The 26,304-nt window shown below is 38.2% G+C and overlaps 1 protein-coding gene and 1 non-coding gene across 2 annotated transcripts in view; both read left to right on the top strand.

Moving 5' to 3' along the window:
• TEX14 (testis expressed 14, intercellular bridge forming factor) overlaps positions 1-26,304 on the top strand; it is a 141,227-nt gene that overhangs the window by 63,004 nt on the left and 51,919 nt on the right. The window contains exons 10-17 of the mRNA XM_044675064.1: positions 1,486-1,637; positions 2,700-2,890; positions 3,160-3,310; positions 7,597-8,372; positions 8,431-8,504; positions 12,166-12,251; positions 15,290-15,565; positions 18,553-18,671. Coding sequence (XP_044530999.1) covers positions 1,486-1,637; positions 2,700-2,890; positions 3,160-3,310; positions 7,597-8,372; positions 8,431-8,504; positions 12,166-12,251; positions 15,290-15,565; positions 18,553-18,671 — 1,825 coding nt within the window. The remainder of the gene's footprint in view (positions 1-1,485; positions 1,638-2,699; positions 2,891-3,159; positions 3,311-7,596; positions 8,373-8,430; positions 8,505-12,165; positions 12,252-15,289; positions 15,566-18,552; positions 18,672-26,304) is intronic.
• On the top strand, positions 261-477 carry LOC123248301. Its single transcript, XR_006506347.1, has one exon. It is a non-coding gene; the product is annotated as a small nucleolar RNA U3 (small nucleolar RNA).

Raw genomic sequence — 26,304 nt, forward strand, 5'->3', positions numbered from 1 at the left:
AGGTGTCTGGCTGGAGGGAGGGAGTATGTTAATTTTGACCAGGGTGTCTGGAAGGGTCCAGGCAGGCAGGGGTCTTCCAGCTGTGGCCAGGGGTCTGCCAAGGCCTTTGTTTCTCTGTCAGAGGGGTTGTGGAGCCTTGTTGGGGAGTGCCTGGGTGCTGGGTGTCCTTGTTGTGGAGGCAGCGCTGTGTGTCAACAAGTGACCCTGAGTGTGAGGGGTGTGGGCTGGGGAGTGCTGGGGCCATGTTGGAGCTGTTGATTAAGACTATACTTTCAGGGATCATTTCTATAGTATGTTACTAGAGAATTGTGGCTGAAAGTGTAGCACGGAGGTAACCACGAGGAGGAGCTGTAGTGTTCTCTTCTGAGCGTGAAGCCGGCTTGTGGTGCTGCTTTTTAGCAGCTGCTGCCTGCCATTGATGATCGTTCTTCTCTGCTCTTGAGCAGAGTGAGAGGAAGAGAACGCAAGCTGAGTGGCTCTGTTAATGTCTTCATTGCAAAGAAAGATTGATATGTCAATGTTTCAGACACTATGGCATTTTTTTTAAGTGGCCTATTGTCTCATAGGTGGAAGATTGGTAAGGGTGGGCAATGGGGGTCAAGTGACTTGCCCAGGGTCACACAGTGGGTAAGTGTCTGAGGCTGGGTTTGAACCTAGGACCTCCTGTCTCTAGGCCTGACTCTCACTCCACTGAGCCACCCAGCTGCCCCCCACTATGGCATTATTTAATATTTCAGATTCTCTGCTTCTTTTATGCTCTCTTGTATTTTTGTTCATCCAAAACTTATAGAAGAGAAGGTATTAAAGTTTAGCTGGGTGAAATACAATTTTGTTATTGGGGGCATCTCAGTGGCTCAGTGGATTGAGAGTCATAGCCTGATATGGGGAGGTCCTGGGTTCAGATCTGGCCTCATACACTTCCTAGCTGTGGGACCCTGGGCAAGCCACTTGACCCACATTGCCTATCCCTTACCACTCTTCTGTCTTAGGACAAATAAATAGTACATATTCTAACCGGAGGGGTTATTTATAAATAAATGGTTATTTAAAAAGAAATCGAATTTTTTTCTAGTTTGGTGGATACCATTCTTGTATTTTTGTTCTTGTTCTGTACTTTTCTAAGTTAGGTGTATAAAGCAAGAATGGAGAAATACTTATTCTCTAAAAATTTGGAATGAGGTTGGGGTGGGCAGTTTGGATGGTTTAGTGGGATAGAGAGCCAGACTATCTTGGATTCAAATTTGGTGTCAGGCAACTACCTGGGTGTGTGACCTTGGGCACATCCCTTCATCCCCTTAGCACTACCTAGCACTTAATAGTCTTCTGCCTTGGAACCAAAACACAGTTTTGGTAAGGGTTTAATAAGAAAGCAATTTTTGTGAGGTTTTTAATGTTTTTACATTCATGGAGGGAGAGGAGAGAGGTGCCATGATGAATGATTATTTAAGACTTGTGAAGTGTTTCTTCTATGCTTTTGTGCTCTAGTCAGGATGGAAGTGTCCACAAGGACCTGACCCGTGTTCCCATCCCTACTGTACTGTACAGTTGGTCAGCTCCAGAGGTAATCTTGCAGAAGGGTGCTACAGTCAAATCAGATATCTACAGCTTTTGTATCATCATACAAGAAATATTAACAGGTAAATCAAGGGGGAAAATTAATGTATTGTAAAATAAAATATCATCCAGAACTCTTCTTTTTCTTTCATGGAAGCCCCCATTCTGACTCTTAGGCTTTCCCCCTTTGGTGTCATGAATTTATTAAAAACAGAACCTGAAAAAAATGTTCATTTTCACAAAAGGAAATATTTTTGAAAAAAAAAATTTGGTTTGTAAAACACAAGATCACCTATAAAGTTTCATTTCCTAGGCCAGTGATGGCAAACCTTTTAGAAACCCCATGGGGGTTGAGAGCAGGAGTTAGAAGGGGGCACAGTGAGCCTTTTTGGGGCAGAATCATCCCCCAGACTATTGGCTGGCCGAGAGGGAAAGAAGAAAGTGGAGATCTTTTAGGGGGTGGGGCCCAGCCAGGTGGAGGGAGAGGAGATACTCCCACCCTCCACCTCCCAGGAGAAAGGGAGGGGCATGGCCTGAGTGCTCCCCTCAGGGGAGGAAATAAGTGCAGAGGGGTGGGGAGGTGCAGCCCCTAGTAGAGATGGGGAAGGGAACAACTGCTGGGAAGGACATGGGCATGCCATCTTTGGCACACATGCCATAGGTTCACCATCACAGTCCTAGGCATTTTACTTATGTGACTATAGTCCATTGGATAGATAAGTCTTTTTTTCCTTGTTATCTTTAGGGTAGACCTTCAATAATGAGATTACTGAATCAGAGGCTAAGATCATTTTTGTGACTTTTATGTTTTGATAAAGGGCTTTTCAAGGAATTTTCAAAAAAACTGTAGTTCCACAAACAATATAAGTATATCTACTTCTCTATAGCACAATTAAGATTGAATTTTATTTTATTTTATTTGCTGTTTTTTCCAATTTAATGGTCAAAATCTGGTGTCTTAAGATTGTTTTGATATGTATTTTTCTGAGTATTGGAGAATTTGCAAAATATTTCATAGCAGTACTCTCATTTTACAGGTGAAGAAACTGATGTCTAAAAAGGTGATATGGTTTATGTATGGTTATATAACTTCATTTTGTTGATTTATCTATGATTAATTCCCTTATGCAATTTTTTTCTTCTAGATACCTTACCTTGGAATGGTTTGGAAGGTTCAGTTATTAAGGAATCTATAGTTTTGGGGAATCATTTAGAAGCAGATGCCAGACTTCCAAAAACTTACTATGATATTGTTAAGACAGGCATACAAGTCAAACAAAAAGATCGAACTATGAATCTTCAAGACATTAGATATATTCTAAAGAATGACTTAAAGGTAAGACATTTTATTGTCAATGGAAATTTTTGAGGTTTTTATTTCTTTAAATACTTAATATTCATATTATCCCTAATTAATAAATTAATTCTGCTGTAATCTCAGAATTGGAAGACACTTTGTTATCCAAACATACTCAAACAGGAATTTACCCTGAAATCCCTCAGCAGGTGGTTGTCATTCTTTCCTTGAAGCCCTCCAGTGATGGGACATGTCTCTGACACTGAGGTGCCAGCTGAAATATCCTTGAAAATGTATCTCTGTTACAGGATTTAATTGAAGCCCAAAGAACCCATCCAGTTGAAAATTCAAATGTTGAAAGATGTAAAAAGCATCCGGACATAAATATTTATTTAGGTATGACATCGGAAAGTCAGAGAGAGGCCCTTGATTTGGAAGTCCGGGAGCTAAAGGAAACAGGTAAGGCATGAACTTAGGGGTACTGAATGTGCCCTAGCTTATAGGCCTCTTGAATGCAAAAATTGTCTTTTGTCTTTCTTTGTATACCTAGTATTTGCCCCCTTGATCTCACAGAGTCATAGTGAAGAGGAAATGAACAAAGGTGTATGATTATCTTAGAATAGTGATGGGCAACTTTTTGATCTTGGTGTGTCAAAATTCGCTAAAAAAACGAGCATAACTCGGGTGGTGTGTCACTTTGAGAAAAAAAACCATAATTTTTTGATATTTATAGTTTAAATAACAAAAATGTATAATTGTAATATATAACTATTTAATAAACCAAAATAGGTAAATGAATATAGGTAGAATTGTCATCTATAGTGCACGGAGTGTTTATACTACACTACAGCAAATGTTTCATCCACAGCATGTGGCCCCATACTTCTCTTTATGTGGCTGCATCAAAAATGACTAGGTTTGCCATCACCATCTTAGAAACTGAGAGAAAGCCCAAGACTTCCGGTATGACCTCTGACCTCTGCACTCAGGGCTCTGTCCCATCAGCTCTTTTCCTAGGTGCTTTCGGCTACACCTGGACTTTTCTTATTGTTTCTTAAAAAACTGAGATGCACAAAATTACAAAATGGCACAGTGGGAAGGGACCTCAGGAACTCTGTCTACTTGGATCCAATCCTTTCATTTTATATATGAATGAAATGAGATTTAGGGAGGTTAAGTATTTTGAGCAAGGTTATCAAGTCAGCTAGGGGCAAGATCAGAGCATGAATGTTTATATTCTCAGGTAGAACATTATTTTAACTTCTTATATTTATTTTCATAGGCACACTGAGAGAAGTAGTTTTTAACTGGTTTCAGTCATAATACACCTGTTGGCCCAATCTTGTGAAACCTATGAATTTCTCAAAATAATATTTTTAAATGCATAAAATAAAATACATAGAATTACAGAGGAAACCAGTTATATTTAAATATAATTATCAAGATAAAAAAAAAAGCTCATAGACCCCAGGTTAAAGACCTTCTTTCTAGATAGATTCAAACTATCTTGTGAGTTCTTCCAGAATATTCCTTCAGATTTTCATTAGTTGCCTTCCTTTCTACATCACCCTATTTTTAAAAAAAATTTTTTTTATTCAACAAAATCTTCTTCCTCCCATCCACACTCTACTCCATTTCACTCCACCCCTAATGCTATTTCCTGATGTAAGAAAGAAAAATAAAACCCCTATTACAAATATGTATAGTTAAAACAAATTTCCTCCTTGGCCATGTCCAAAAAAATAATCTAATTTTGTTCTATAAATATTTTACCTCTCTTTTAGGATGTGGGTAACATATTTAATGATAATTAGTCCTCTGGAATCACATTGAACATTATGCTGATCAGAGGTCCTAATTATTTTAGAGTTTTTGTCTTTACAATATTGTCATTGTATAAGTTATTTTCCTGGTTCTATTCACTTTGCTTTGTATCAATTCAAACAGATCTTCCCAGGTTTCTCTGAAATCTTGCCCATCATCATTTCATATAGCACAAAGGTATTCCTTCACTTCATATACCATAATTAGTTCAGCTATTCCCAATTAAAGGCTACCTTCTCAGTTTCCAATTCTTTGCCACCACAAAAGGAGCTATACATATAAATATCTTTGTGTATCTTTAGAGTTTATTTTGCTAGGTCTGATCCCTCAACCTGTCCTCCTCATTCTCCTTTCTTCACACCTTCCCTTCTATGTCCCTGTGGAGTGAAATATATTTCTGTACCCATTGTGTTCTCTTCTTTCCTCCCTTGACAATTGTTTATACAAGAGTTAATCAATAAAAATTTACTAAGTGCCTACTATGTGCCAAGCACTGTGGTAATCATTTGAGATACAAAAAACTCACAATCTAATATGTACAAACAGGGAAAATAGGAAATAACAGAGAGAAGGCACTAGAATTGGGAAGGTTTGGGAAAGGATTCCTGTAGAAAGTGGGATTTTAGCTGGAATTTAAGGAAGCCAGTAGGCAGAAATGAGGAGGGAGAGCATTCCAGGCATGGGGAACAGCCAGAGACAATGCCTAGAGGCCAGTGCCAAAAGAGTCTGTGGTGGGGAGAAGGTATAAGAAGACTGGAAAGATAGAAGGGGGCTAGGTTATAAAGGGCCTTGAATGGCAAACAAGGCATCTTGTGTTTGACCTTAGATAGGGAGCCACTGGGGATTACTGAGTAGGGGCAGTAACAAAGCCCTACCTGTGCTTTAGGAAAGTCATTCTGGCAGCTGAATAAAGGATGGACTGGAGTGGGGAAAGACTTGAGGCAGGCAGACCCTCCGGTAGGCTAATGCAGTAATCTAGGCAGGAAGTGACAGGAGGCTTCACCAGAGGGACGGTGAGGCCAGAGGAGAGAAGGGACGACATGTTCCAGACATAGTGTGAAAGTGAAATTGGCAGCAGCAGATTGGATATGGAGGAGAGGAGAGGAGTCCAGGATGAGGAGTCCTCAGTTGCCTGCTTAGAAGACTGGATGACATTGCCCTCAGTAGTTATAGAGAAGGTGGGAAGAAGAGAGGGCTTAGAGGGAAAGATAATGAGTTTGATTTCAGACATATTGAGTTTAACATAGCTACTGGACAGGCAGCAGATGTCTGAAAGGCAATTGGAAATGTGAGATAGGAGCCTCACTCATCTACTCTTGCTTGCTTTTTTGTATACATTTATACTTGTACACCCAATTATGTGAACTACTTTCCCTAACCTTTCTCTTCTTTTCCTCCTTTGGTATATTCCCCTTCCTCTTCTCTTCCATTCCTCCATTAAGATTAAGATTTAACAGAATCACTCCTAGGCTTTTTGTCTTAATTATATCTCCTTGTATCATCTCCTGATGATGATAGAGTTCAGAGGGTAAATGTATCATTTTCCTATGTTTTAACTTAATTCATCCTTGTTTAGTCCTTATCATTGTTCATTCACATTCACATTTTCATGTTTCTTTTTAACCTCCTGTCTTTGCACTTCAGAATTTCTCTGCAGTTCTGGTCTTTTCATTAATGACGCTTGAAAGTCCTCTATTTATGAAAAATCAATGTTTCCCCTGATGCTCACTTTTGATGGTTAAGTTATTCTTGATTATAAGCTAATACTTTTTGGGGATATCATATTCTAAGTTCTTTTCTCTTTTGTAGTGATGGCTGCTAAATCATATGTGATCCTGAGTATCACTCCTCAGTACTTGAATTCTTTCTGACTGCATTCAGTATTTTTTCCTTTGACCTAGAAACTCCAGATTTGAACTATAATGTTCTTGGGAGTTTTTATTTTAATGTTGACTTTTTTCCTAGGAGATGACCTATAGATTATTTCTAGTATTACTTTGCTCTGGTTCAAAGATATATGGATAATTTTCTTTTAAGATTTCTTTAAATGTGATGTCCAGAATCTTTTTTTGCTCATGGGCTTGTTAGTTGAATGATTCTCAAGGTTTTTATCTCTATTGGGTTTTTGTTATGAGATGTCAAATATTTTCTTCTATTTTTTCAGCCTTTTCATTTTGTTTGAATATATCTTATGGAGTCATTTGGGCTTCTGTTTACTTGGGTGTGTCAAGCTATTAATTTCTTTTTCAGTTCTTCCATAACTAATTTCTTTCCTAATTTTTCCTCTACCACTTTCATTTCATTTATAAAAACATTTAAAATTCTTGTTTCATCTCTTTTAAGAATTCTAGTTGAGTTCATGTCCAAGGTTTTCTTTGAGGCTTTGCTAGATGTTTGGTGGAGTCATTCTCTTCTTCTGGATTTGTCTTTGGCATCTCTATCACCATAGTAGTTTTTTATGGTAGATTTTTTTTTTGTTTGCTTACTCTTCCAAACTAATTCTTGACTTTAGACTCTATGTTATGGCCAGGCTTCTGGAGGTATTCTCTGGGTTGCTTTTTTGGAGTATTATGTTATTCTACGATCTCAGGAACAATTCAGGTTAGGGATCTGCAGACTATCAGAGCTTGTCTGATCCAGGGCAAAGTCTCATTGCTGACCTCCTGACCAGACCCCCTATGTCTGAAGACCTCTCTGCCTCCCTCTGTACATCTGAGCTAGAAAAATGACATACTGTGATTCCCCCCCCCCCCCTTTGGATTTCCTCATCCATACTCAGTCTTGTGCATTTTTTTGGATATTTGGAGGAGATTTTTTAGGGGATGAGAGGTGAAACTAGCTGTACTTCTTTCTGCCTTTCTGCCATCTTGGCTTTACCTCTTCCATAGTCCTGTGTCCTAAGGTATCATTCTCTTTCACAGGCTGTCAGCCCGATTCACCACAACGCCACTCAGCTCTACCTGAGAAAGCAGCACTGGATGGTGAGGTTTTGAATCGCAGTATGACAGCGAAGGAAATGGAGAGTCATGATACTACATCTGAATTGGCTAGGGCTTGTAGCCCAAGTTGTGGAGATGAGAGCCTCTGTAGTTTTGAAATAAATGAAATCTATTCATGTTACTTGGATATGTGCGATGACGATTTGGGAGAAATTACGACATCAGATATTTCTTTAGGAGATGGAAAAAACCGAAGGGAAGGAGCCAAGTCCATGACTGGAGAATCACCTGAAAGAGACAAAGATGCCCTCTTTGATTATGATGATATCACTGCTTCTGAAGTGGGCACGGAGTCATCCTCTGAGCAGTGGCATCCTCTCAGTGACACCTTCAGTTCACACATAGAAGAGGTGTCCAAGGAAGCCAAGCCAGACATGAGTAGCAAGTCCAGAACTGAGCAGTATATCAGTAAATGTGTTCTTAACTTGAAGATCTCTCAGACTTTAATGCAGCAGGTGACTGAATCCCTGCAAAATGCAGAACAGAAGATAGTCAAACTAGAGGCAGTGAGAAAGCGACAGGAACAGCACATCTCATGGCCTGTCCTAAGACTCTCTGCACAGAGTCATGATACATCGGCCATGTGGGTTGCCATTGGGCCCCCAGCAAACTGCTACATCCCTCCTTCTTTGCAAATACCAATAGAGCAGCCTGGTTGTATTGACCGTTTCCAGAACCTGGTGAAGACAATTCGGGCAGTGAGAGAATTCCAGAGCATGAATCTGGGCAGCACTGGCCAAAGGAATAAGAGAAAAGGCAGTCACAGATGGAAGTCTTTTGAGTCTGTCCCTGAAGAAAGTATTGGAGACCAGCCTGAAAAGAATTACCAGGTAAAATTGAAAAAAAAAATGGAAGCAAGGGGTGTGCTGGCCTGGACAATGCTCTGGTTAGGCTAGGTCAGGAGAGAGGTCTGGCATTGAACTCCCTCAGGGTCTGGGTTGGGACCACTTCATTATTCCCTGCTAACATTTGCTAACATTTCTATAGTGCAGACCATGTGTCAGGCACTGCACTAAGCACTTTACGATTATAGTCTCATTTGATCCTCAAAAACCATTTGAAGAAGGTGCTGTTATCTCCATTTTACAGGAGGAAACTGAGGCAGACTAAGGTTTAGTTGTCTAGTTAGTATCTGAGGTCATATTTGAACTCTGGTCATCCTGACTCCAACATTCTCTGTCCACTATAGTCAGCTATGTCCTCCAATTAATGTGTGAGCTTGAGAGAAGGGCCCGCTACACTTTTCTATTTGTATCCCCAATATTTATTTAATGCTTGATACAAATGATAATCTAAAAATCCAACAAGAGAAAAGAGACAAGACAATGGACAGCTGAAGACAGTCCATTGTCTTAAAGGCCAACTCCTAGGGAAATCCTTTTTCCCATATAAGCAGTTCACAATTTACCTATACTTCTTGGCCTCTCTGTGAATTATTCCATGTGTATAGACCACAAACAATTTAGAATTCAGAGACAGAATTTCTCTAGGGTTCCATTCACAAAAGAAATATGTGAGTCTTAGGACATAGGCTCTGGGCTATTCCTTTTGGCCACTCATCTAGAGGTCTTCATGACTACTTGGTCCAAGGGACCTAGAGATAAGTGAGATTATGGTATAGAAACCATGAAAAGGAACATTTATTTCTGGCAAGTATGACCTCTCATCCAACTTAGTATAACTTTTTTTTTTTAAACCCTTGTACTTCGGTGTATTGTCTCATAGGTGGAAGATTGGTAAGGGTGGGCAATGGGGGTCAAGTGACTTGCCCAGGGTCACACAGCTGGGAAGTGGCTGAGGCCGGGTTTGAACCTAGGACCTCCTGTCTCTAGGCCTGTCTCTCACTCCACTGAGCTACCCAGCTGCCCCCATTAGTATAACTTTTACTAAACAGTTTAAATAAGAGGAAAAATCAGTTCTTTTAAAATGTTTAATCTCATATTGACATGGCCATCATGAGAATTTGTTTTGCTTGACTATACTTATTTGTTGCAAGGGTTTTGTGGTTTGTTTTTTTTCTGGTCATAGGAGATGATGGGGAGAAAAATTATGCTTGATCATTGAAAAAAATTCTAATTTCAAAAAGAAAAAGTGTTTAACCTCACTAATAATCAGATACAAAATAAAATAGCTTGAAGTTTTCACTCCTCCCCAATCAAATTGGCAAAAATTATAAACAACAGAACTCATAACTGTAGAATTGTAGAGAAACCACTCTAGTTATTCTTTGCTACTGGTGTGATAGACTTTGCCCACCCCTTTTCCAAATCCTTACTGTCCGACTTAGAATTGATACTCAGTATTAGTTCCAAGAAGATCAGTAAGGATAAGGCAACTGGGGTTAAGTGACTTGCCTGAAGACAGATTTGAACCCAGGATCTTCCATCTCTAGGCCTGACTCTCTATCCATGGAATCACCCCACTATTTCCATGGTAAACTTTGAGAATATTTTTGGAGAACACTGGAGCAATATTCAGTAAAGGCTACAAAAATAATCATTTTCTTGGACCTAAAAATCACATTGTTAGGAACATATCCTGGCATTGTTATTAAAAGCAAAATATCTTAAGCAGCATCATGTGAAATTGCGAAAGTCTAAGGTCATTCTTAATGTCCGAGAGTGGGAAAACTATTAGGTAAATTGTGTAATGTTAGTTTAATGCAGTGGTTCCCAAACTTTTTTGGCCTATTGCCTCCTTTCCAGAAAAAATATTACTTGGCGTCCCCTGTCACATACTATCACTGCCCCCTTACAGTTATTCACCACCCCCAAATGCACCTGTGGCCATCACCACTCTCCTGGTTTGCTGCAGCACCCACCAGGGGGTGGTGGCGCCCACTTTGGGAATCACTGGTCTAATGGAATACATAAAGCAGTAAAGATTGACAATTATAAAGAATACCAAGAAATTTGGGAAGATCTTTATGAAATAATGTAAAGTAAAAAAAGAAGTGGTACAAAAATGGAATGAAGATAAAAAGACAAAGAATCCTGCCAGAGAGAATTAAAAAATGCAGGACACTTTATACTTTAAAAATTCATTTAACTATAAATAACTACAAATGCAAGTATAAATATTAGGATTGATGTTTAAAATAGGATATTTAATTTTTAAAAATTGAAGACAGTAAGCAGGTATGGTGGTGTGTACTTGCCATCTCACCTACCAGGAAACTGAGGCCAAGAGATCTTGTGAGCTCAGTTTTGAGCTAACATTGGTTCAAGCCAAACTAGGTCTGCACTAAATTTGACATCAATATGGTCAGCTCCCAGAAGGGGCTAAGATGAGTAAACCAGGCCAAGTGGGAAAATGGAACAAGTTAAAGCATTTGAGCTAATCATAGTAGGATGGGTCCTTTGAAAAGCCCCTACACTTTAAAAAAATGAGAGCAATAGTCACAAGAAGCAAGGTATATCTAAGAAAAACATGAAACTGTATTCCCTTTCCCCCCCCAACAGACATCATCCTTTTGTGGCACTAATAGACAGTGCATAAATATTAAGTCACAGTACCCACAAGGAGATGACAAGATTTTGGAAAGTACTACCAGAAACCAAGATATAGTCAGGTAGGTATTAATGTGATACTGAGACATTTAGTGATTTTTAAAAGCCTGGAGGGTACATGGCTTGTGATTGATGGGAGAATTAAGTCTACCCCCCAAAATTTGTTGAGTTAAGAGAATCACACCAATTTTAGTTTTTCCTACTTAGAAATCCAGAGATATTTTAATCTTTACTAAGTATCAGCTTTGCTTGGGAAAACATTTGAATTTCTTTTGAGGTTAATGATGAAAATAACAAAATTTTTGCTTTCAAATAAAAATTTTAAACAGTATGAATTCAAAAAAATGAAAGACCTCAGGAATTTTAGATTTGTATGTTTCTCCTTAATTGGGAAGATGACTTTTATATTGATTTATTACATGAGAAGCAGCTGAAGAAATTTGAAAGAGCACATTATTCAGAAAACTGAGACTTAGGGTGATGGCAGCAGGTAGAATTCAATGGTGTGTCCAAAGTCACATATTAGTGAATGATAGAATCAGGAGTATCACTTAGGGCTCATGGATTTTATATCCTTTTCAGTATATAGAAAGCCATAGCACTCTGCCCGGGTGACCTGGGTCCATCACAGCAGCAGTTCTTGAGGTAACTTGGTCTGTACTAGATGTGGCCTGGTTTCTTGAATACAAGAACCCAATCTGTGCTTCAAAGAGTCCTGTTCTTCTCTCTCCCCCCACCCACCCAAGCCTTAAAGATTACTCTGAAGGAACCTAATGGGTAAGTGTTGGGGATTTGGATGCCCCCTAGTGATTGGAAAGCATGAATATAACTTCCAGTGACATAACCAACAATCAACCAGAGGGTTGATCCAGGGGCAACAGTTTCTCAAGTTCCACTAATGGCCTTTATATTTGGCAAGTTACAAAAGAAATGTGTTTTTCTTTTTAAAAAACAATACCACAATAACTCCGCATGCCTTTAGGATGAGTGCAGAATCGATATCATCGGAATTCTGTAACCCAAAGACAAGAAATGATGACAGTATAGAGGCACGATTAAAATGGACAAGTGAGTATAAAACCATAGCTTCAGTTTTTACATAGTTTAATTCAGTCCATATATATTTTTTCATCCTATTTAGGATCTATCATTCCATGGCATGTCTTAATATCCATAGAGTCCTTTATTCTGAATAACCAGAAGTTATTTACTTATAGCATAATCATTTTTTACTAACTTGCAATGAAATGGGAAAAATTGTATTTTGATATTTTATTATTGTTGCAGTAAAATGTTATATAATATTTCATATGACAAATGTCATCATATACTATGCAGCATATGACTTATTATTATATTCTTCCTTTATATTTATGTATGTTCAACAACCTCCTCCCCATACATATGTGTGTGCAATGAACTATACAACACTGCTTAGTAGATAACAAGGTCTATAATCAGGAAAAACTCAAATATAGTCTCTGAATCCAAATCATAGGCACATCTGCATTGTTATGGGGTATTCCCATAACAGAAATTCCATGTACAGACAAAAATAAAGACATTTTTACATATTCTCATATGTATAAAAATGATAAAATATGATGAGGTCTTTGATATACTCTGGCCATTATTCCTTTTTTATCAGTGTAAAAAAAAAAGTCACAGATTAGTGTTCTTTTTTAAACAAATAAATTATTTAATACTTGTTTTTATATTCTAGAACTTAAAAGTAGGCATGTTTAGGAAAGAAACACAAGTGCATATATGTAGGTACATACATGTATATGTATTATGTCCTTTCCCAATATTAATCATAACTAATAAATTCAATTCTCCACTGTCATCTACTTTCTAAGCCCTTATTTCCTCATCTTATCCGTACTCATGCTTTGCCATTGTCTCTTTCCCCCTGAATCCTTCACTCTCTTCTTCTTTATATGTTGTAGAACAGTACAGAGAAGTCCCTTAGTCATGCTGCCTAGGACCAATTCAGATCTTTCTTGTCTAGTATCAATTGAATACTCACTGTAGCAAGGCAGGCCTTTATTGCATTCCTTTCACAAACAGTTGCAACCCTCTTCTCTCCTCAGTTTTCAAAGAGGACTAGGTCTGGAGTCAAAGCTTAATTTTTGCCATATATGACCTCTGATGCTTATACCTGTGTGTCCTTGGACCAATTATTTAATTTCTTTGGATCTCAGTTTCTTCATCTGTTAAAAACAGAGAATCCAGGAGAGAATCCAGCTGGAGAGTCTCTGAGGTCTCTTCTAGTCTAAGATTGATGACCATATCATTCTCCTGCACCCCTTTTTCATAGTAGTTTCTCACCTCATTCTTCATTGAGAAAATAGAAGCCATTTTCTGTGATCTTTCTCTTTTCTCTCCCTCTATGTCTGAAAATTCCTTGGCATCCTTCTTCAGCCTCTCCTGTCTCTACTTGTTTCTGATGATTTTGCATTTTCTCTCACCAAGGCCAGCCCCTCTACTTTAAGCCTTGATTCAGTCCCCTTCTGTCTTTTCTGATATTCACCCCACAGTCATGCTCTTTCTCTAATCTTAAATCCCATCCTATCTATTGTCTCCTTCCCTTTATAACATCCCCAGGCCTCTCACATCCTTAATATACTTTCCTACATTCCTACTATCCCTCTAAGCTATCATTTTATATCTCTCTTTCACAACCAAAGTCCTAAGGGGAAAAAAATGTGCCTTGTAGTCTAGCTTGCAGTTCTGATAAATGTTTAATACTTGGCCCTCTGGATGAGAAAAAATAAATATACTTGACCCACTTTTATCTTTAATCTTCATTATTAACATTTTTGATCTTAACCTTTTTGTAGAATAATCTGGAATTGTGCCCAAATAATAAAATAAATAAAATAATAAATAATAAAACTATGTATATACCTTTTGACCCAGCAATAGTACTACTGGGTCTGTATCCCAAAGAGATAAAAGAAAAACAGAAAGGGCTTACATGTACAAAAATTCTTAGAGCAGCCCTTTTTGTGGTGATAAAGAATTGGAAGACGAGGAAATGCTCATCATTTAAGGAACAACTGAACAAGTTCTGGTTTATGGTTGTGAAGGAGTACTATTGTGCTAAAAGAAATGAGAAGAGTGGTGGTTTCAGGAAAAGATGTTGAGACCTATATAAAGTGATGCAAAATGAAGTAGGAAGAACTGGGAAATTGTTGGGCACAGAAACAGCAATGTTACTGCCACCATATAAGTAGCTTTTTATGGTCAAATTTTGTGGTTGTTGTTTGCTCATTTTTCTAGTCTATTTCTTGACTTGTTTTACCAATTACATCTAAGTAATATGTTTTCTAAGTTATAAGATCCTAGTTGTCTCCCTCCTCTCCCTTCCCTTTCCTTTCCTAGAGAATGGTAAGCAATTTGATCTGGGTTATATTCATGTATAATCAAAATAAAATGAAAACCCAAATAAACTAAAATGAAAAATAGTATGCTTTGATCTGCATTCCATTCCAACTCAATAGTTCTTTCTCTGGTGGTGGATAGCATTCTTTATCATAAGTCCCTTTGATATCCAATTCTTTGCTACCACAGAATGGGATGCTATAAATATTTTTGTACAAATAGGTCCTTCCCCTTCTCCCTTTTTAAAAATGTCTTTGGAATATAGACTGGTATCATAGGTTTGCATTGTTTTATAGCTCTTTGGGCATATTTCCAAATTGCCCTCCAAAATGGTTGGATCAGTTTTCAACTTCAATTTTGCCACATCACCTCCAACATTTATCAATTTCCTTTACTGTCATATTGGCCAATCTGATAGGTGTAAGGTAGTATTGAGGAACTGTTTTAAAGTTGTTGGAGGAGGAACTTTGGGAGAGTTCAGCTAGGCAGGTGCCCCTACTCTATCATCTTGGCTCCCTCTTTTCCTGTAAAATTAGGTGAGTGGACAGCATGGTCTCCAAGGTCTTTTCCAGCTCAAGATCCTATGATCCTATATAAAGGGTATCACTGCTGTACCCTGAGTTGTAGTTGTAGCAGTGACACTCTTCAAGAACTAAAAATTATCCACTTCAGATATTCTTGATGAAAAGATAAATTGAACTTAATTTCTTGTGGTCTAGCTGAAGTGAAGGAAATGGCTGAAAAGGCAGCTAGTGGACAGCTTGGAAGTCTTCTTTGGTATCCTCTGAACAATCATACTTCAGACAGCGAGACAGAAAATGATTTTGAATCCATGCAGCAGTCTCCTAGGGAATCAAAGTATACTGACTGCCACCAGACTGAGCCTCCCAGAGATCAAGATGATGCAGGCAGAAAAGACCAGTGTGAGAAAACCATTCACAATGACTCAGAAAGTGAAGACAGTGAGAGGGAGACCAGGTTCCAAAATTTAACAGGTAGGTCTAATTGCAACAATTTGAAGGAATACTGTTTTTGCAACTGCTATAGCATGTTTATATTCAATAAGAAAACTCCTCAGCCTGTTATTTAGTCCCTAAGAGCCTTTTCTGCTATGGTGAAATAACAGGCAAGACTGTATGTGTGTGTCTGTGTGTGTGATTGTTTTTTGTCCTGAAAGAGTCAACTTTATTAATTTCCACCTAATGCAATTATAACATTGGAGACATTTGACTCAGTAGCATGTCATCTGAAAAATACTTAAAGATTTGAGATAGCCATGAGCCCAACCTGAAAAAAATAAAACCACTGTGACTGCTACATAAAAAACTAACACAATCTTACACTTCATGAATAGTTACACTATCCATAAGGGAGGAGTAATGTCACTATGTGCTCATCAGGCTACATCTGGAGAATAGTTCTGGACAGCACATTTGAAGAAGGGCAATTTGACAAATTAAACTAGGTCAATAGGGTAGTTTATCTCCAGGGCATAAGTGGCTTACTTATATTACTTTCACATGATGCAAAAGGTAGGAGGGATATTGAATTTTATGACTTTATGACAGAATCAGACTACAAAAGGATTTTTTTTAATCCTTATCTTTGGAATTAGAATCAATAGTGTGTATAGGTTCCAAGGCAGAAGAGTGGTAAGGGCTAGGCAGTGGGGGTTAAGTGACTTGTCCAGGGTCACACAGCCAGGAAGTATCTGAGGGGAGATTTGAACACAAGACCTAACATCTCCAGGATTGGCTGTCAATCCATTGAGCCACCCATCTGCCCCTGATATAAAAGGATCTTGTGAGGCCAGAATGATGGGCTAAGTATGATGAGATTTACAAGGTAATGGATGAAAAAAACTCAGCAAACATAAGATGGGAAAGCATAGCTAGAATTGGGGGTTTTTAGTGAACTGCATGCTCAGTCACTTTGGGTTTTTACTGTGACAAGGCAGTCCTCTCTCCCTCCAAAACAAAGCAAAAAACCATGATCTCAGATTTCCTTGAGAGATAGCACACTGTAGCAGAAAGTACTAGTCCTACTACACTGTGCACTAGACAGAATACACTTGGAGTCTTGTGCTCAATTCTGGGTGCCACATTTTAGGAGCAGCATCAATAGAGGAGAATGGCCAGGACAGCAAAGGGTTTGAGATTGTGTTTATTTGAGGCCTGGTTGAGGGCATTGGGAATATATAGCCTAAAGAAGAAAAACTTAGCAGGGACATGTTAACCTAGTTCGTGTATTATAAAAGAGGGATTAAATTTGTTCTTCCTGTCCCCAAAGGACAAATATGGGAGCAGTGGATAAAAATTGTGGAGAAGCAGACTTGGTCTTCACATAAAGTAAAGAACCCTCACAATGACAGTTCTCCAAAAGTGTAATGGGCTGCTTTGGGAGTTCTCCAAGCAGTGGCTATAGGACATCTTATTGGATATGTTGGGGGTATTCTTATCAAGGTAGAAGTTGGATTAGATAGCCTTTGAGGTCCCCTGGAACTTTACATTCTGTGATTATGTAATGGGTGGACTGGGGGAGGGGAGATCATTCCTTAGAATCATGCACATTGGACTTTTCCTGATACAATTTACTGAGTGGAGCCTTGGGGATTCTAGATTCTAGATTCTAGAAATCTATAATCACATGGGATAGGAAAGCCTCCAACCATGTGTAAAATGTACATGCTCCAGAGGACTGAACTCTCACTGACCAAATACCCTCCCTCTTCCTGACCTTCCTTACCAATTCTGTGAGGAAGGATATCAGGATGATGAAGAATGTGAATTTGTGTTATGTGAAAACTTCTTGGGAGAACTTTCCAGCCATCAAGCTGTGCAAAAACCAGAATGGAAAAGGCATTAGATCATTTTGCTTAATCATTTTCATTGGTTACAAGGGTAGGTTCAGTCTGGAGTGAGGTAATAGAAATAACTGTCATGTAAAGACAAGACATTGATAACATGTATTTTTTTTTTTTTAATAGAATAGCATGCCTTGCAAGGTGGTCAGTTCTTAAAACTGAAGGCTTTTAATCTAAGGCTGAAATAAACATCCTCAAAGGATTTATCAGAGGAGATGGGGTGTGAGGTTGGAGAAGAGGAAGACCTTTAAGGTTCTTCCAGCTCAGGGTTTAGGGTTTAGGATTTGAGGTACACTCTACTTCATAAGGTAGTTGGCTGACCTCAGGTCTAATGGTTAAATTGAACTTCACTTGAGCTCAGCCCACCCTTATTTTTATACAATCTTGACTTTCTCTAAGCAAATCACATTAATTCTCACAGACCTAAGGCCAGAGTAGTTTAGAATTTAAGGTCTTTATAAAAGAAGTTAATTTATCATTAATGCTTATAGTAAATATTAATAATTAACCTTTTGTATCATAAATCTCTTTGACAATCTGGTGAAGACTGGATCCCTTTTCATAACATTTGTAGATATAAAATAGAGTAGATTACCAAGGAAACCAATTTATGTTAGAATATATTAATTAAAAATTATTTTAAAACAAGCTTGTGGAACCCAGGTTAAGACCAATCCCTTCTTTATATGTTTGTAAGCTAAGTTCTAAGCACCTGAAAACCCCTTAAGTATTTTGCCTTCCATTATAGTGTGAAATATAAAGTGGTTTCATTATCGTTTGTAAGTCAAAGAAGAAGGATATCTTTGAAATCATTTATTCTTATGCAGAAAAAAAATTGACTTAGAATTTTGGTATTCAAAATCGATTCCCTCCTTTTTCATTGATGGTGGAAACAGTTATTGCCTAGAGATGCCCTTCATGTAGACCAGTCCAAAATGACCTTGTCTACTATGTAGTCTGAATGGGACCAAGATGCCCATCCTTATCTATCCTTGACAGGGCACAAAGTTTAGTCATAGAGAAGCATGTCTTCTCTTTCTCACGACCCCAAAATATCTTATTTGAATTTCAGTATAGATGATTGATTTTGTTTGATCTACAGCATGTTGTAATTTTTAGGCACAAGACACAACTTACCAAGAAAGAAAAAGCAGCCAGACAATGGAGGAGCTTTTCATAAGAATTCTGACTCTCCTGAAGGAATTGAGAAGCTCAGTAGTGTAAGTGACATAGTACAGGTAATCAAGTAGGTACCAAGGAACTAATAAAAACTTTGTCCTCCTTATGTAGGAGATACAACTAAATGGCATTGTGACCTTGGACAAATTCACACTTGTATTCTGTAATTTTTAGTGATTTGGAGCATTTTTTCATGTGACTTTTGATTAGCTTGGATTTCTTCCTCTGTAAACTACCTATTCTTTGACTATATCAATTGAGGAATGGCTTTTTTCTTTAAAATTTCAGTTTCCTATATCAGTGATTCCCAAAGTGGGCGCCACCACCCCCTGGTGGGTGCTGCAGTGATCCAGGGGAGCGGTGAATAACTGTAAGAGGGAGGTGATAGTATGTGTCAGGGGGAGCTAAGTAATATTTTTTCTGGAAAGGGGGCAGTAGGCCAAAAAAGTTTGGGAACCACTGCTATATATCTTAAAAATGATACCTTTATTGGGGAAACTTAAACCAAAGATTTTTCTCTCCTTTTAGCTGCACTGGTTTTGCTTATGCAGAAACATCTTAATTTTATGTAATCAAAATAATCTAATTTACCTCCTTTGATCCTCTCCTTTGGCCATGAACTCTTTACCTATGCATAGATGTGATGGGTAATTTTTTTCCATGGGGTTTTTCTTGGCAAAAAGTCAGGGCTTGTCATATCTCATTTCTATAGGGCATATTATTTAGCCCTCCATTCCATGTATCGTAGTAATGAGGATAGCCAAGGTCATTCTTTAGCTCCAAAGCCAAATGAGATAACAGCCTCAGAAACTCATAGATATATTCCAAGACATTGAAAGCATACACAAATTCCTTGGCAAAGATAATCTACAGGCAATTCTACTATTTGTTTTAAGCACACTACAATTATTGATTATTGATTCCCAATAATTGGAACTATTCCTTATTAAATCTATTTTGATTACAACTTATCATTATAATATTGGATATCTAATTGGATTACATGCTGAGAATATGATGCTATTCAGAGACATAAAACAATATAAACTAAAATTGTTTAATTAAATTATCCTTTATACTACTTATTTCCTCTGACCTGCTCCTCCAGACCACCTCAGTTTCATACAAAGATAGTCATATTCTTTTTTTTTTTTTTTTTTTAGGCAATGGGGTAGGCAATAAGGGTCAAGTGACTTGCCCAGGGTCACATAGCTGGGAAGTGTCTGAGGCCAGATTTGAACCTTGGACCTCCCGTCTCTAGGCCTGGTTCTCAATCCATTGAGCTACCCAGCTGCCCCCAAAATAGTCATATTCTTGATCTGTTATCACCTTCAAATATATCACTTCTTCAAGAATTCCAAAGTCCTCTTATCCAATCAGTTTAATGACTTTCTACTTCTTTCTGCCTTCCCTTACTAAGTTTGATCCCTTAGTTCTCTCCCAAGCTGTCTTCCCCTGCACTAGCCACTCTTTCCTCTTTCTCCAATATTAACCCTTTGGTGAACCAGTTCAGCTCTATACCATCATCTTCTCTTGGGTTTCTAGCCCCTTTACCATTTCACTAATTGTACCTTACCAAGTCTCAGCCTTGGATCACTCTTGTCCTCCTCTGCCTTCTATCCTCTCTATGTGAAATGACCTCAACTGGGTACTCTCTGCTTCTAGGCAGTCTTTTCTACACCTCCCTTGTCAACTTCACTATACCACATTTCACAACTCTTTCAAACCTAAAACAGTGACTTTTCTAGCCGTCCTAAAACCTCCCACGACTCTCCTTACTTGTACCTTCTCAAATGGGAGTGTTGCCTCATATTTTATAGAAAAAACTGAGGCATTTGCTATGAGCTCCCTCTTCTTCATTCCCTGTCACTCAAATGCCCTCTGCTACTATCTGCTTTTTCACCCCCATCTCACATGAAAAATATCTTCTGAGCAAGACTGATTTTATTGTGAACATACAAAATAACAAATGAATGGTCTGCAGACATATCCAGCATGGTTTGAGACAACCAAGCTTATCATCTGTCTAGTATATTATTTTATGCAAATGAGATAGATTATACAAATTTAATCCAGTGGGGACTACCAAGCAGGGTCTTTCTTTTGGAGGTCAGGCACCCCGTTTCAAGTAGGTCAAATTATATAGCTCTCCATTTCATATGTAGTGATAAGAATGGCCAAGGTTATTCTGTAACTTCAAGGCCAAATAAGATAATATGACTCCACAGCCTTAGAAAATGTATTCCAAGATGCTGAAGGCATGTGGAATACTCCTCTTGTCAAAGAGTTTTCCTTATTATTTTGCTTACATTGTGATTATTGATTACAGATTCTATACACAGCTATTCAATCAATTAATAGCTCCACAGCAAAACGCAAATATATAATGGGATTACATGAAGGGGACCTAAAGCTATAAAGAGATTTCAAACAATGAATATAAACTGAAGTTGCTTAATTAAATTATCCTTTGCAGATAAAATAACCTTACTTCTTACCAAGGCTAACCTTTCTCCTTGTTCAGATGCTCCCATTGCATCCCACCTTTTCCAACAGATTCCAATAGATTCCCCCAACCCCATTAGCCTCACTAGATCACTTATTTTCAGTTTTTCTGTCTGCTGGCTCCTTTCCTACCATCTTACAAACATACTCATGTCTTCTACAGTCTCAGAAACCTCTCACTTTATCCTTCCATCCCAATAACTATCATACAATGTCTCTTCTGCCTTTTGCAGCTAAATTCCCTGAAAAGGCTGTCTACAAGAGGTGGCTCTCTTTCTCCTCCCTCACTCTCTTAACCTCCTAGAGTCCAGTTTCCAACCTTATAATCCCACCAAAATTTCTCTCTCCAAAGTTACCAGTGATGTCTTAATAACCAAATCCAGTGGCCTTTTTCTCAATCCTCATTTTCCTTGAGCTCTTTGTAGCCTTTGATGTTGTTGGTTCAACCTCTCCTCCTTGATACTCTCTAGATTTTCCTTTTTTTTTTAAACCCATACCTTCCGACTTATAATCAATACTGTAAATTGGTTCCAAAGCAGAAGAATGGTAAAGGCCAAGCAACTTGCCCAGGTTCACATAGCTAGGAAGTATTTGAGGCCAGATTTGAACACAAGGACCTCCCATCTCCAGGCCTGGCTCTCAAACCACTGAGAACCTAGATACCCCCTTTCTAGGTTTTGTAAGGATAATATTGAAATTGTATCCTTGCTTATAATTTCTTCTTATGTGTTAAGGGCCAGGTGATTAGTTGTTGATATTGGTCAGTTGATTCACTCTTGGGCATGTACAAACTGACCGGCTGTACAAAGTCTCGGAGACAGTTATATAAAATATCTATATTTAATATATTAAAGTTGTAAAGAACTAAAAGATAACAGGGTTGAAGGATAACGGGTTCCCTAATGTCAACCAGGGTTACTAAGCTTTTTCTCACTCCCCTCTAGACCTCACAGTCATGCTGCTTGCCTCAAGTAACTCAAAACCTTCCTATTTTCCTTATTCTATCTTAATTTCCAAACTATCTGATCTAAACCTATTTCCAAATATCCTTGTTGATTAAATTATATGATGCCTCCAAGGTAGGCCTTGTGGGCCATAAATGGCTTCCAGGCAAACTTGGGTTAAGAGTCTGTCTCCACTCAGTCAAGTTCACATAGACAAGGAAAGAAAGATCTTGCTTCTTTCTGCCAGCCTTCTTACTTCCACCACTGTAAAATCCTTGACTCACTCTTCCCAAACTGTAGGTCTAATATTTCCACAGGTCGAATAGGGAAATCACCACAGAGCTTGGGATTAGCAACCTCACTGGAACAAGGTTAGCTCTAGAGAGACAGAGAGCAAGAGGAAGCAACTCTCACAAGTGGCAGTTGGTTCCCTCCAACATTCCACAGAATTTTGCATCATCTCTGCTCCAAGTTCCTAGCTTAGCCTGTGGCAGCTTTGCAGAATTCTCTCATGTCCTGCACTTACTTATAACCTACCCAAATCTAATTTTATCCTAATAGTTTTCAGGACACTCTCTCTCCTGATTCTCTTCCCATCTATCTGACTATTCCTTTTTTTGTTTCCTTTGTTGGACCCTCATCTAGATCATACCCTTTAACCATAGTTGTTACACCAGAGTTCTGTCCTAGATTCTCTTCACTTTGTGATTTCATTAGCTCCCATGGATTTAATTACTGCTGATGATTCTGAAATCTAGATATCCTACCTTACTCCCCTGCTGACCTTCACTTCCACAATATCAGCTGACTTTCAGACATCTTAAAACTCAAAATGTCCAAAACAAAACTCATGGTCATTCCCCTAAACCTTCCCCTGCTCCAACTTCTTTATTTCTGTAGAGTACAATATCATCCTTGCAGTCCCTCAGGCTGTCAACCTAGGTGTCTTCCTTGACTTCTTTTCTCTTACTCCACTACATCCAATCTATTGATCAAGGCCTATCTATTTCACCTTTTCAGTGTCTCTCCAATTCACCACCTCCTCTCCTCTGACTCTCCCTACCACTCTAACATAGGCTCCCATCACCTGCCTAAACTATTATAGCAACCTGCTGGTGGGTCAGGCTGCCTCAAGTTTTCCCATTTCAATCCATCTTCCATTAAGCCCCAAGTGATTTCTTTTTTAAATTTGATTTTCCCCAATTACTTGTCAAAAGTTTCCAACATTTTTTAAAGAATATTGAGTCTCGAATTCTCTCCCTCTCCTCCACAAACACTTCACCTCTCTTGAGATGATAACCTATCTCATATATATATTTTACCTGTGCAATCATGTAAAACATTTTTCCATATTAATCCTTTTGTGGAAGGAAACTCAAATTTAAGAAATTAAAGTGAAAAAAGTTTGCTTTGGTCTAGATTCAAAATCAGTTCTTTTCCTCTGGAAGTAGATGGCATTTTTTTTTTATCAAGAGTCCTTTGGGATAATTTTGGATTATTGCATTGCTGAGAATAGCTATTATTTATAGTTGTGCATGGTAAAATAATTTCTGTCACTGTATAATGTTCTCCTAGTTCTACTTATTTCACTGTGCTTCAATTTATGTAAATCTTTCCAAGTTTTTCTGAGATTCTCTGATTTGTCATACAGCTCAATAGTATTCCATTATAATCATATACTATAACATACTCGGCCATTCCCCAATTGATAAGTAGCCCCTTACTTTCCAAATCTTGGCCTCCCTAAAAAAAGCTACTTTAAATATTTTTGTGCATACGTATCCTTCCCCTTTTTGTTTTTTATCTCTTTGGATTACAAACCTAGTAATAGTATTGCTGGGTCAAAGGGAATGTACAATTTTATAACACTTTGGGTATAATTCCAAATTGCTCTCCTGAATGATTGATTCAGTTCACAACAATGATTTCATGTCCCATCCTTCACATATCCCCTCCAAGTTTTGTCATTTTCCTTTTCTGTCATAATACCAATCTGATGCGGGGCAGCTGGATGGATTGAGAGCCAGGCCCAGAGACAGGAGGGTTCTGGGTTCAAATCTGTCCTCAGACACTTCTGAGCTGTGTGACCCTGGGTAAGTCACTTGACCCCCCATTGCCTAGCCCTTACCACTCTTCTGCCTTGGTTCTAAGGTAGAAGGTAAGGGTTTTAAAAAAAGGAAAAAAAATAACAATCTGATAGGTGTGGAGTGAGTACCTCAGAGTTATTTGAAATTTTATTTCTCTAAATAATAGTGATTTAGAGCATTTTTTATATGACTATAGAGTTTTAATTACTTTGAGAACTGCCTGTTCATATCCTTTATCATTTTATCAGTTGAGGAATGACTAACATTCTTATATATTCAACTAATTTTTCTGTATATTTGAGAAATGAGGCCTTTATTAGAGAGACTTGTAAAAAATTTTGTACCATTATGATTACCGCATATTACTTTCCATTCTATTTACCTCTATTTAGTTTCTGACTTCTACTTCTCTCAATTTGCCCTCTTTTCTATGAGTTCCACCCCCGTTTTTTTTACCCCTTTCGCCTTCTATTTTCCTGGAGGGTATAACTTTCCATCTACAATTGACTGTATATATTCTTCCCTCATTGAGCCAATTCTGATGAGAGTAAGGTTCACTTGTTCTCCAACTCACTCTTCTCCTCCACCATGAACACTTTCTTATGCCTCTTTTATGTGCGATAACTTGCCCCATTCTAATTTTCCCTCCCTTCTCCTCCTAATGCATTCCTCTCTCTCATGCCTTAATTTAATTTAATTTAACTTAATTTAATGTTTTATGTTATCTCAGTATATTCAATTCACACCCTCACCACCTGTCTATGTATACACCTTCTAACTACTCTTAATAGTGACATATTTCTTTGGTAATACAAGAATCATCTCCCCCTGTAGGGATGTACAGTTTAACCTTATTGAATGTCTTTTGATTTTTTTTTCTGTTTACTTTTTTATGATATTTCTTGAGTTTTATATTTGAGAGGCAAATTTTCCATTCAGTTCTGTTCTTTTCATCAGTGTGTGAAAGACTTCCATTTCATTGAATACCCATTTTTTCTCCTGAAGGTTAATTCTCAGTTTTGCTGGGAAAGTAATTCGTGTTTGAAGTCCTAGCTCCTTTGTCCTCTGGCATATCATATTCCAGGTCCTCTGATCCTTTAATGTAGAAGCTGCTGAATCTTTTGTTATCCTGACTGTGGTTCCATGCTATTTGAACTGTTTCTTTTTTGGCTGCTTGTAATATTTTCTCTTTGACTTGGGAGTTTTGAAATTTGCCTATAATATTCCTGGGAGTTATCCTTTTGGGGTCTCTTTGAGGAGGTGATCAGTGGATTATTTCAATTTCTACTTTATCCTCTGGTTATAGAATATCAAGGCAGTTTTCCTTGATGATTTCTTTTTTTTTTCCATTTAATAATTTTTATTTTTTAGAAAAGTTAATAAGGTTACATGATTCATGCTCTTACTTTCCTCTTCATCCCCCAACTTCCCCCCTCCCCCCACCAATAGCCAATGCGCATTTCCACTGGTTTTAACATGTGTCATTGATCAAGATCTATTTCCAAATTGTTGATAGTTGCATTGGAGTGTTAGTTTCGAGTCTACATCCCCAATCATGTCCACCTCAACCCATGTGTTCAAGCAGTTATCTTTTCTTCTGTGTTTCCACTCCTGTAGTTCTTCCTCTGAATGTGGGTAGCATTCTTTACCATAAGTTCCTCAGAACTGTCCTGGGTCATTGCATTGCTGTTTGTACAGAAGTCCATTACATTCGATTTTACCACAGTGTAATGGTCTCTGTGTATCTTCTGGCTCTGCTCCTTTCACTCCGAATCAATTCCTGGAGGTCTTTCCAGTTCACATGGAATTCCTCCAGTTTATTATTCCTTTGAGCTCAATAGTATCCCATCACCAGCATATACCACAATTTGTTCAGGCATTCCCCAATTGAAGGGCATACCCTCATTTTCCAGTTTTTTGCCACCACAAAAAGCACAGCTATAAATATTTTTGTACAGGTCTGTTTATCTATGATCTCTTTGGGATACAACCCCAACAGTGGTATAGCTGGATCAAAGGGCAGTCATTCTTTTATAGCCCTTTGAGCATAGTTCCAAATTGCCATCCAGAATGGTTGGATCAGTTCACAACTCCACCAGCAATGCATTAACATCCTAATTTTGCCACATCCCCTCCAACATTCATTGCTCTCCCCT

Source organism: Gracilinanus agilis, chromosome 4 (assembly GCF_016433145.1).
Source record: "Gracilinanus agilis isolate LMUSP501 chromosome 4, AgileGrace, whole genome shotgun sequence".
In the NCBI taxonomy this organism is placed as follows: domain Eukaryota; kingdom Metazoa; phylum Chordata; class Mammalia; order Didelphimorphia; family Didelphidae; genus Gracilinanus; species Gracilinanus agilis.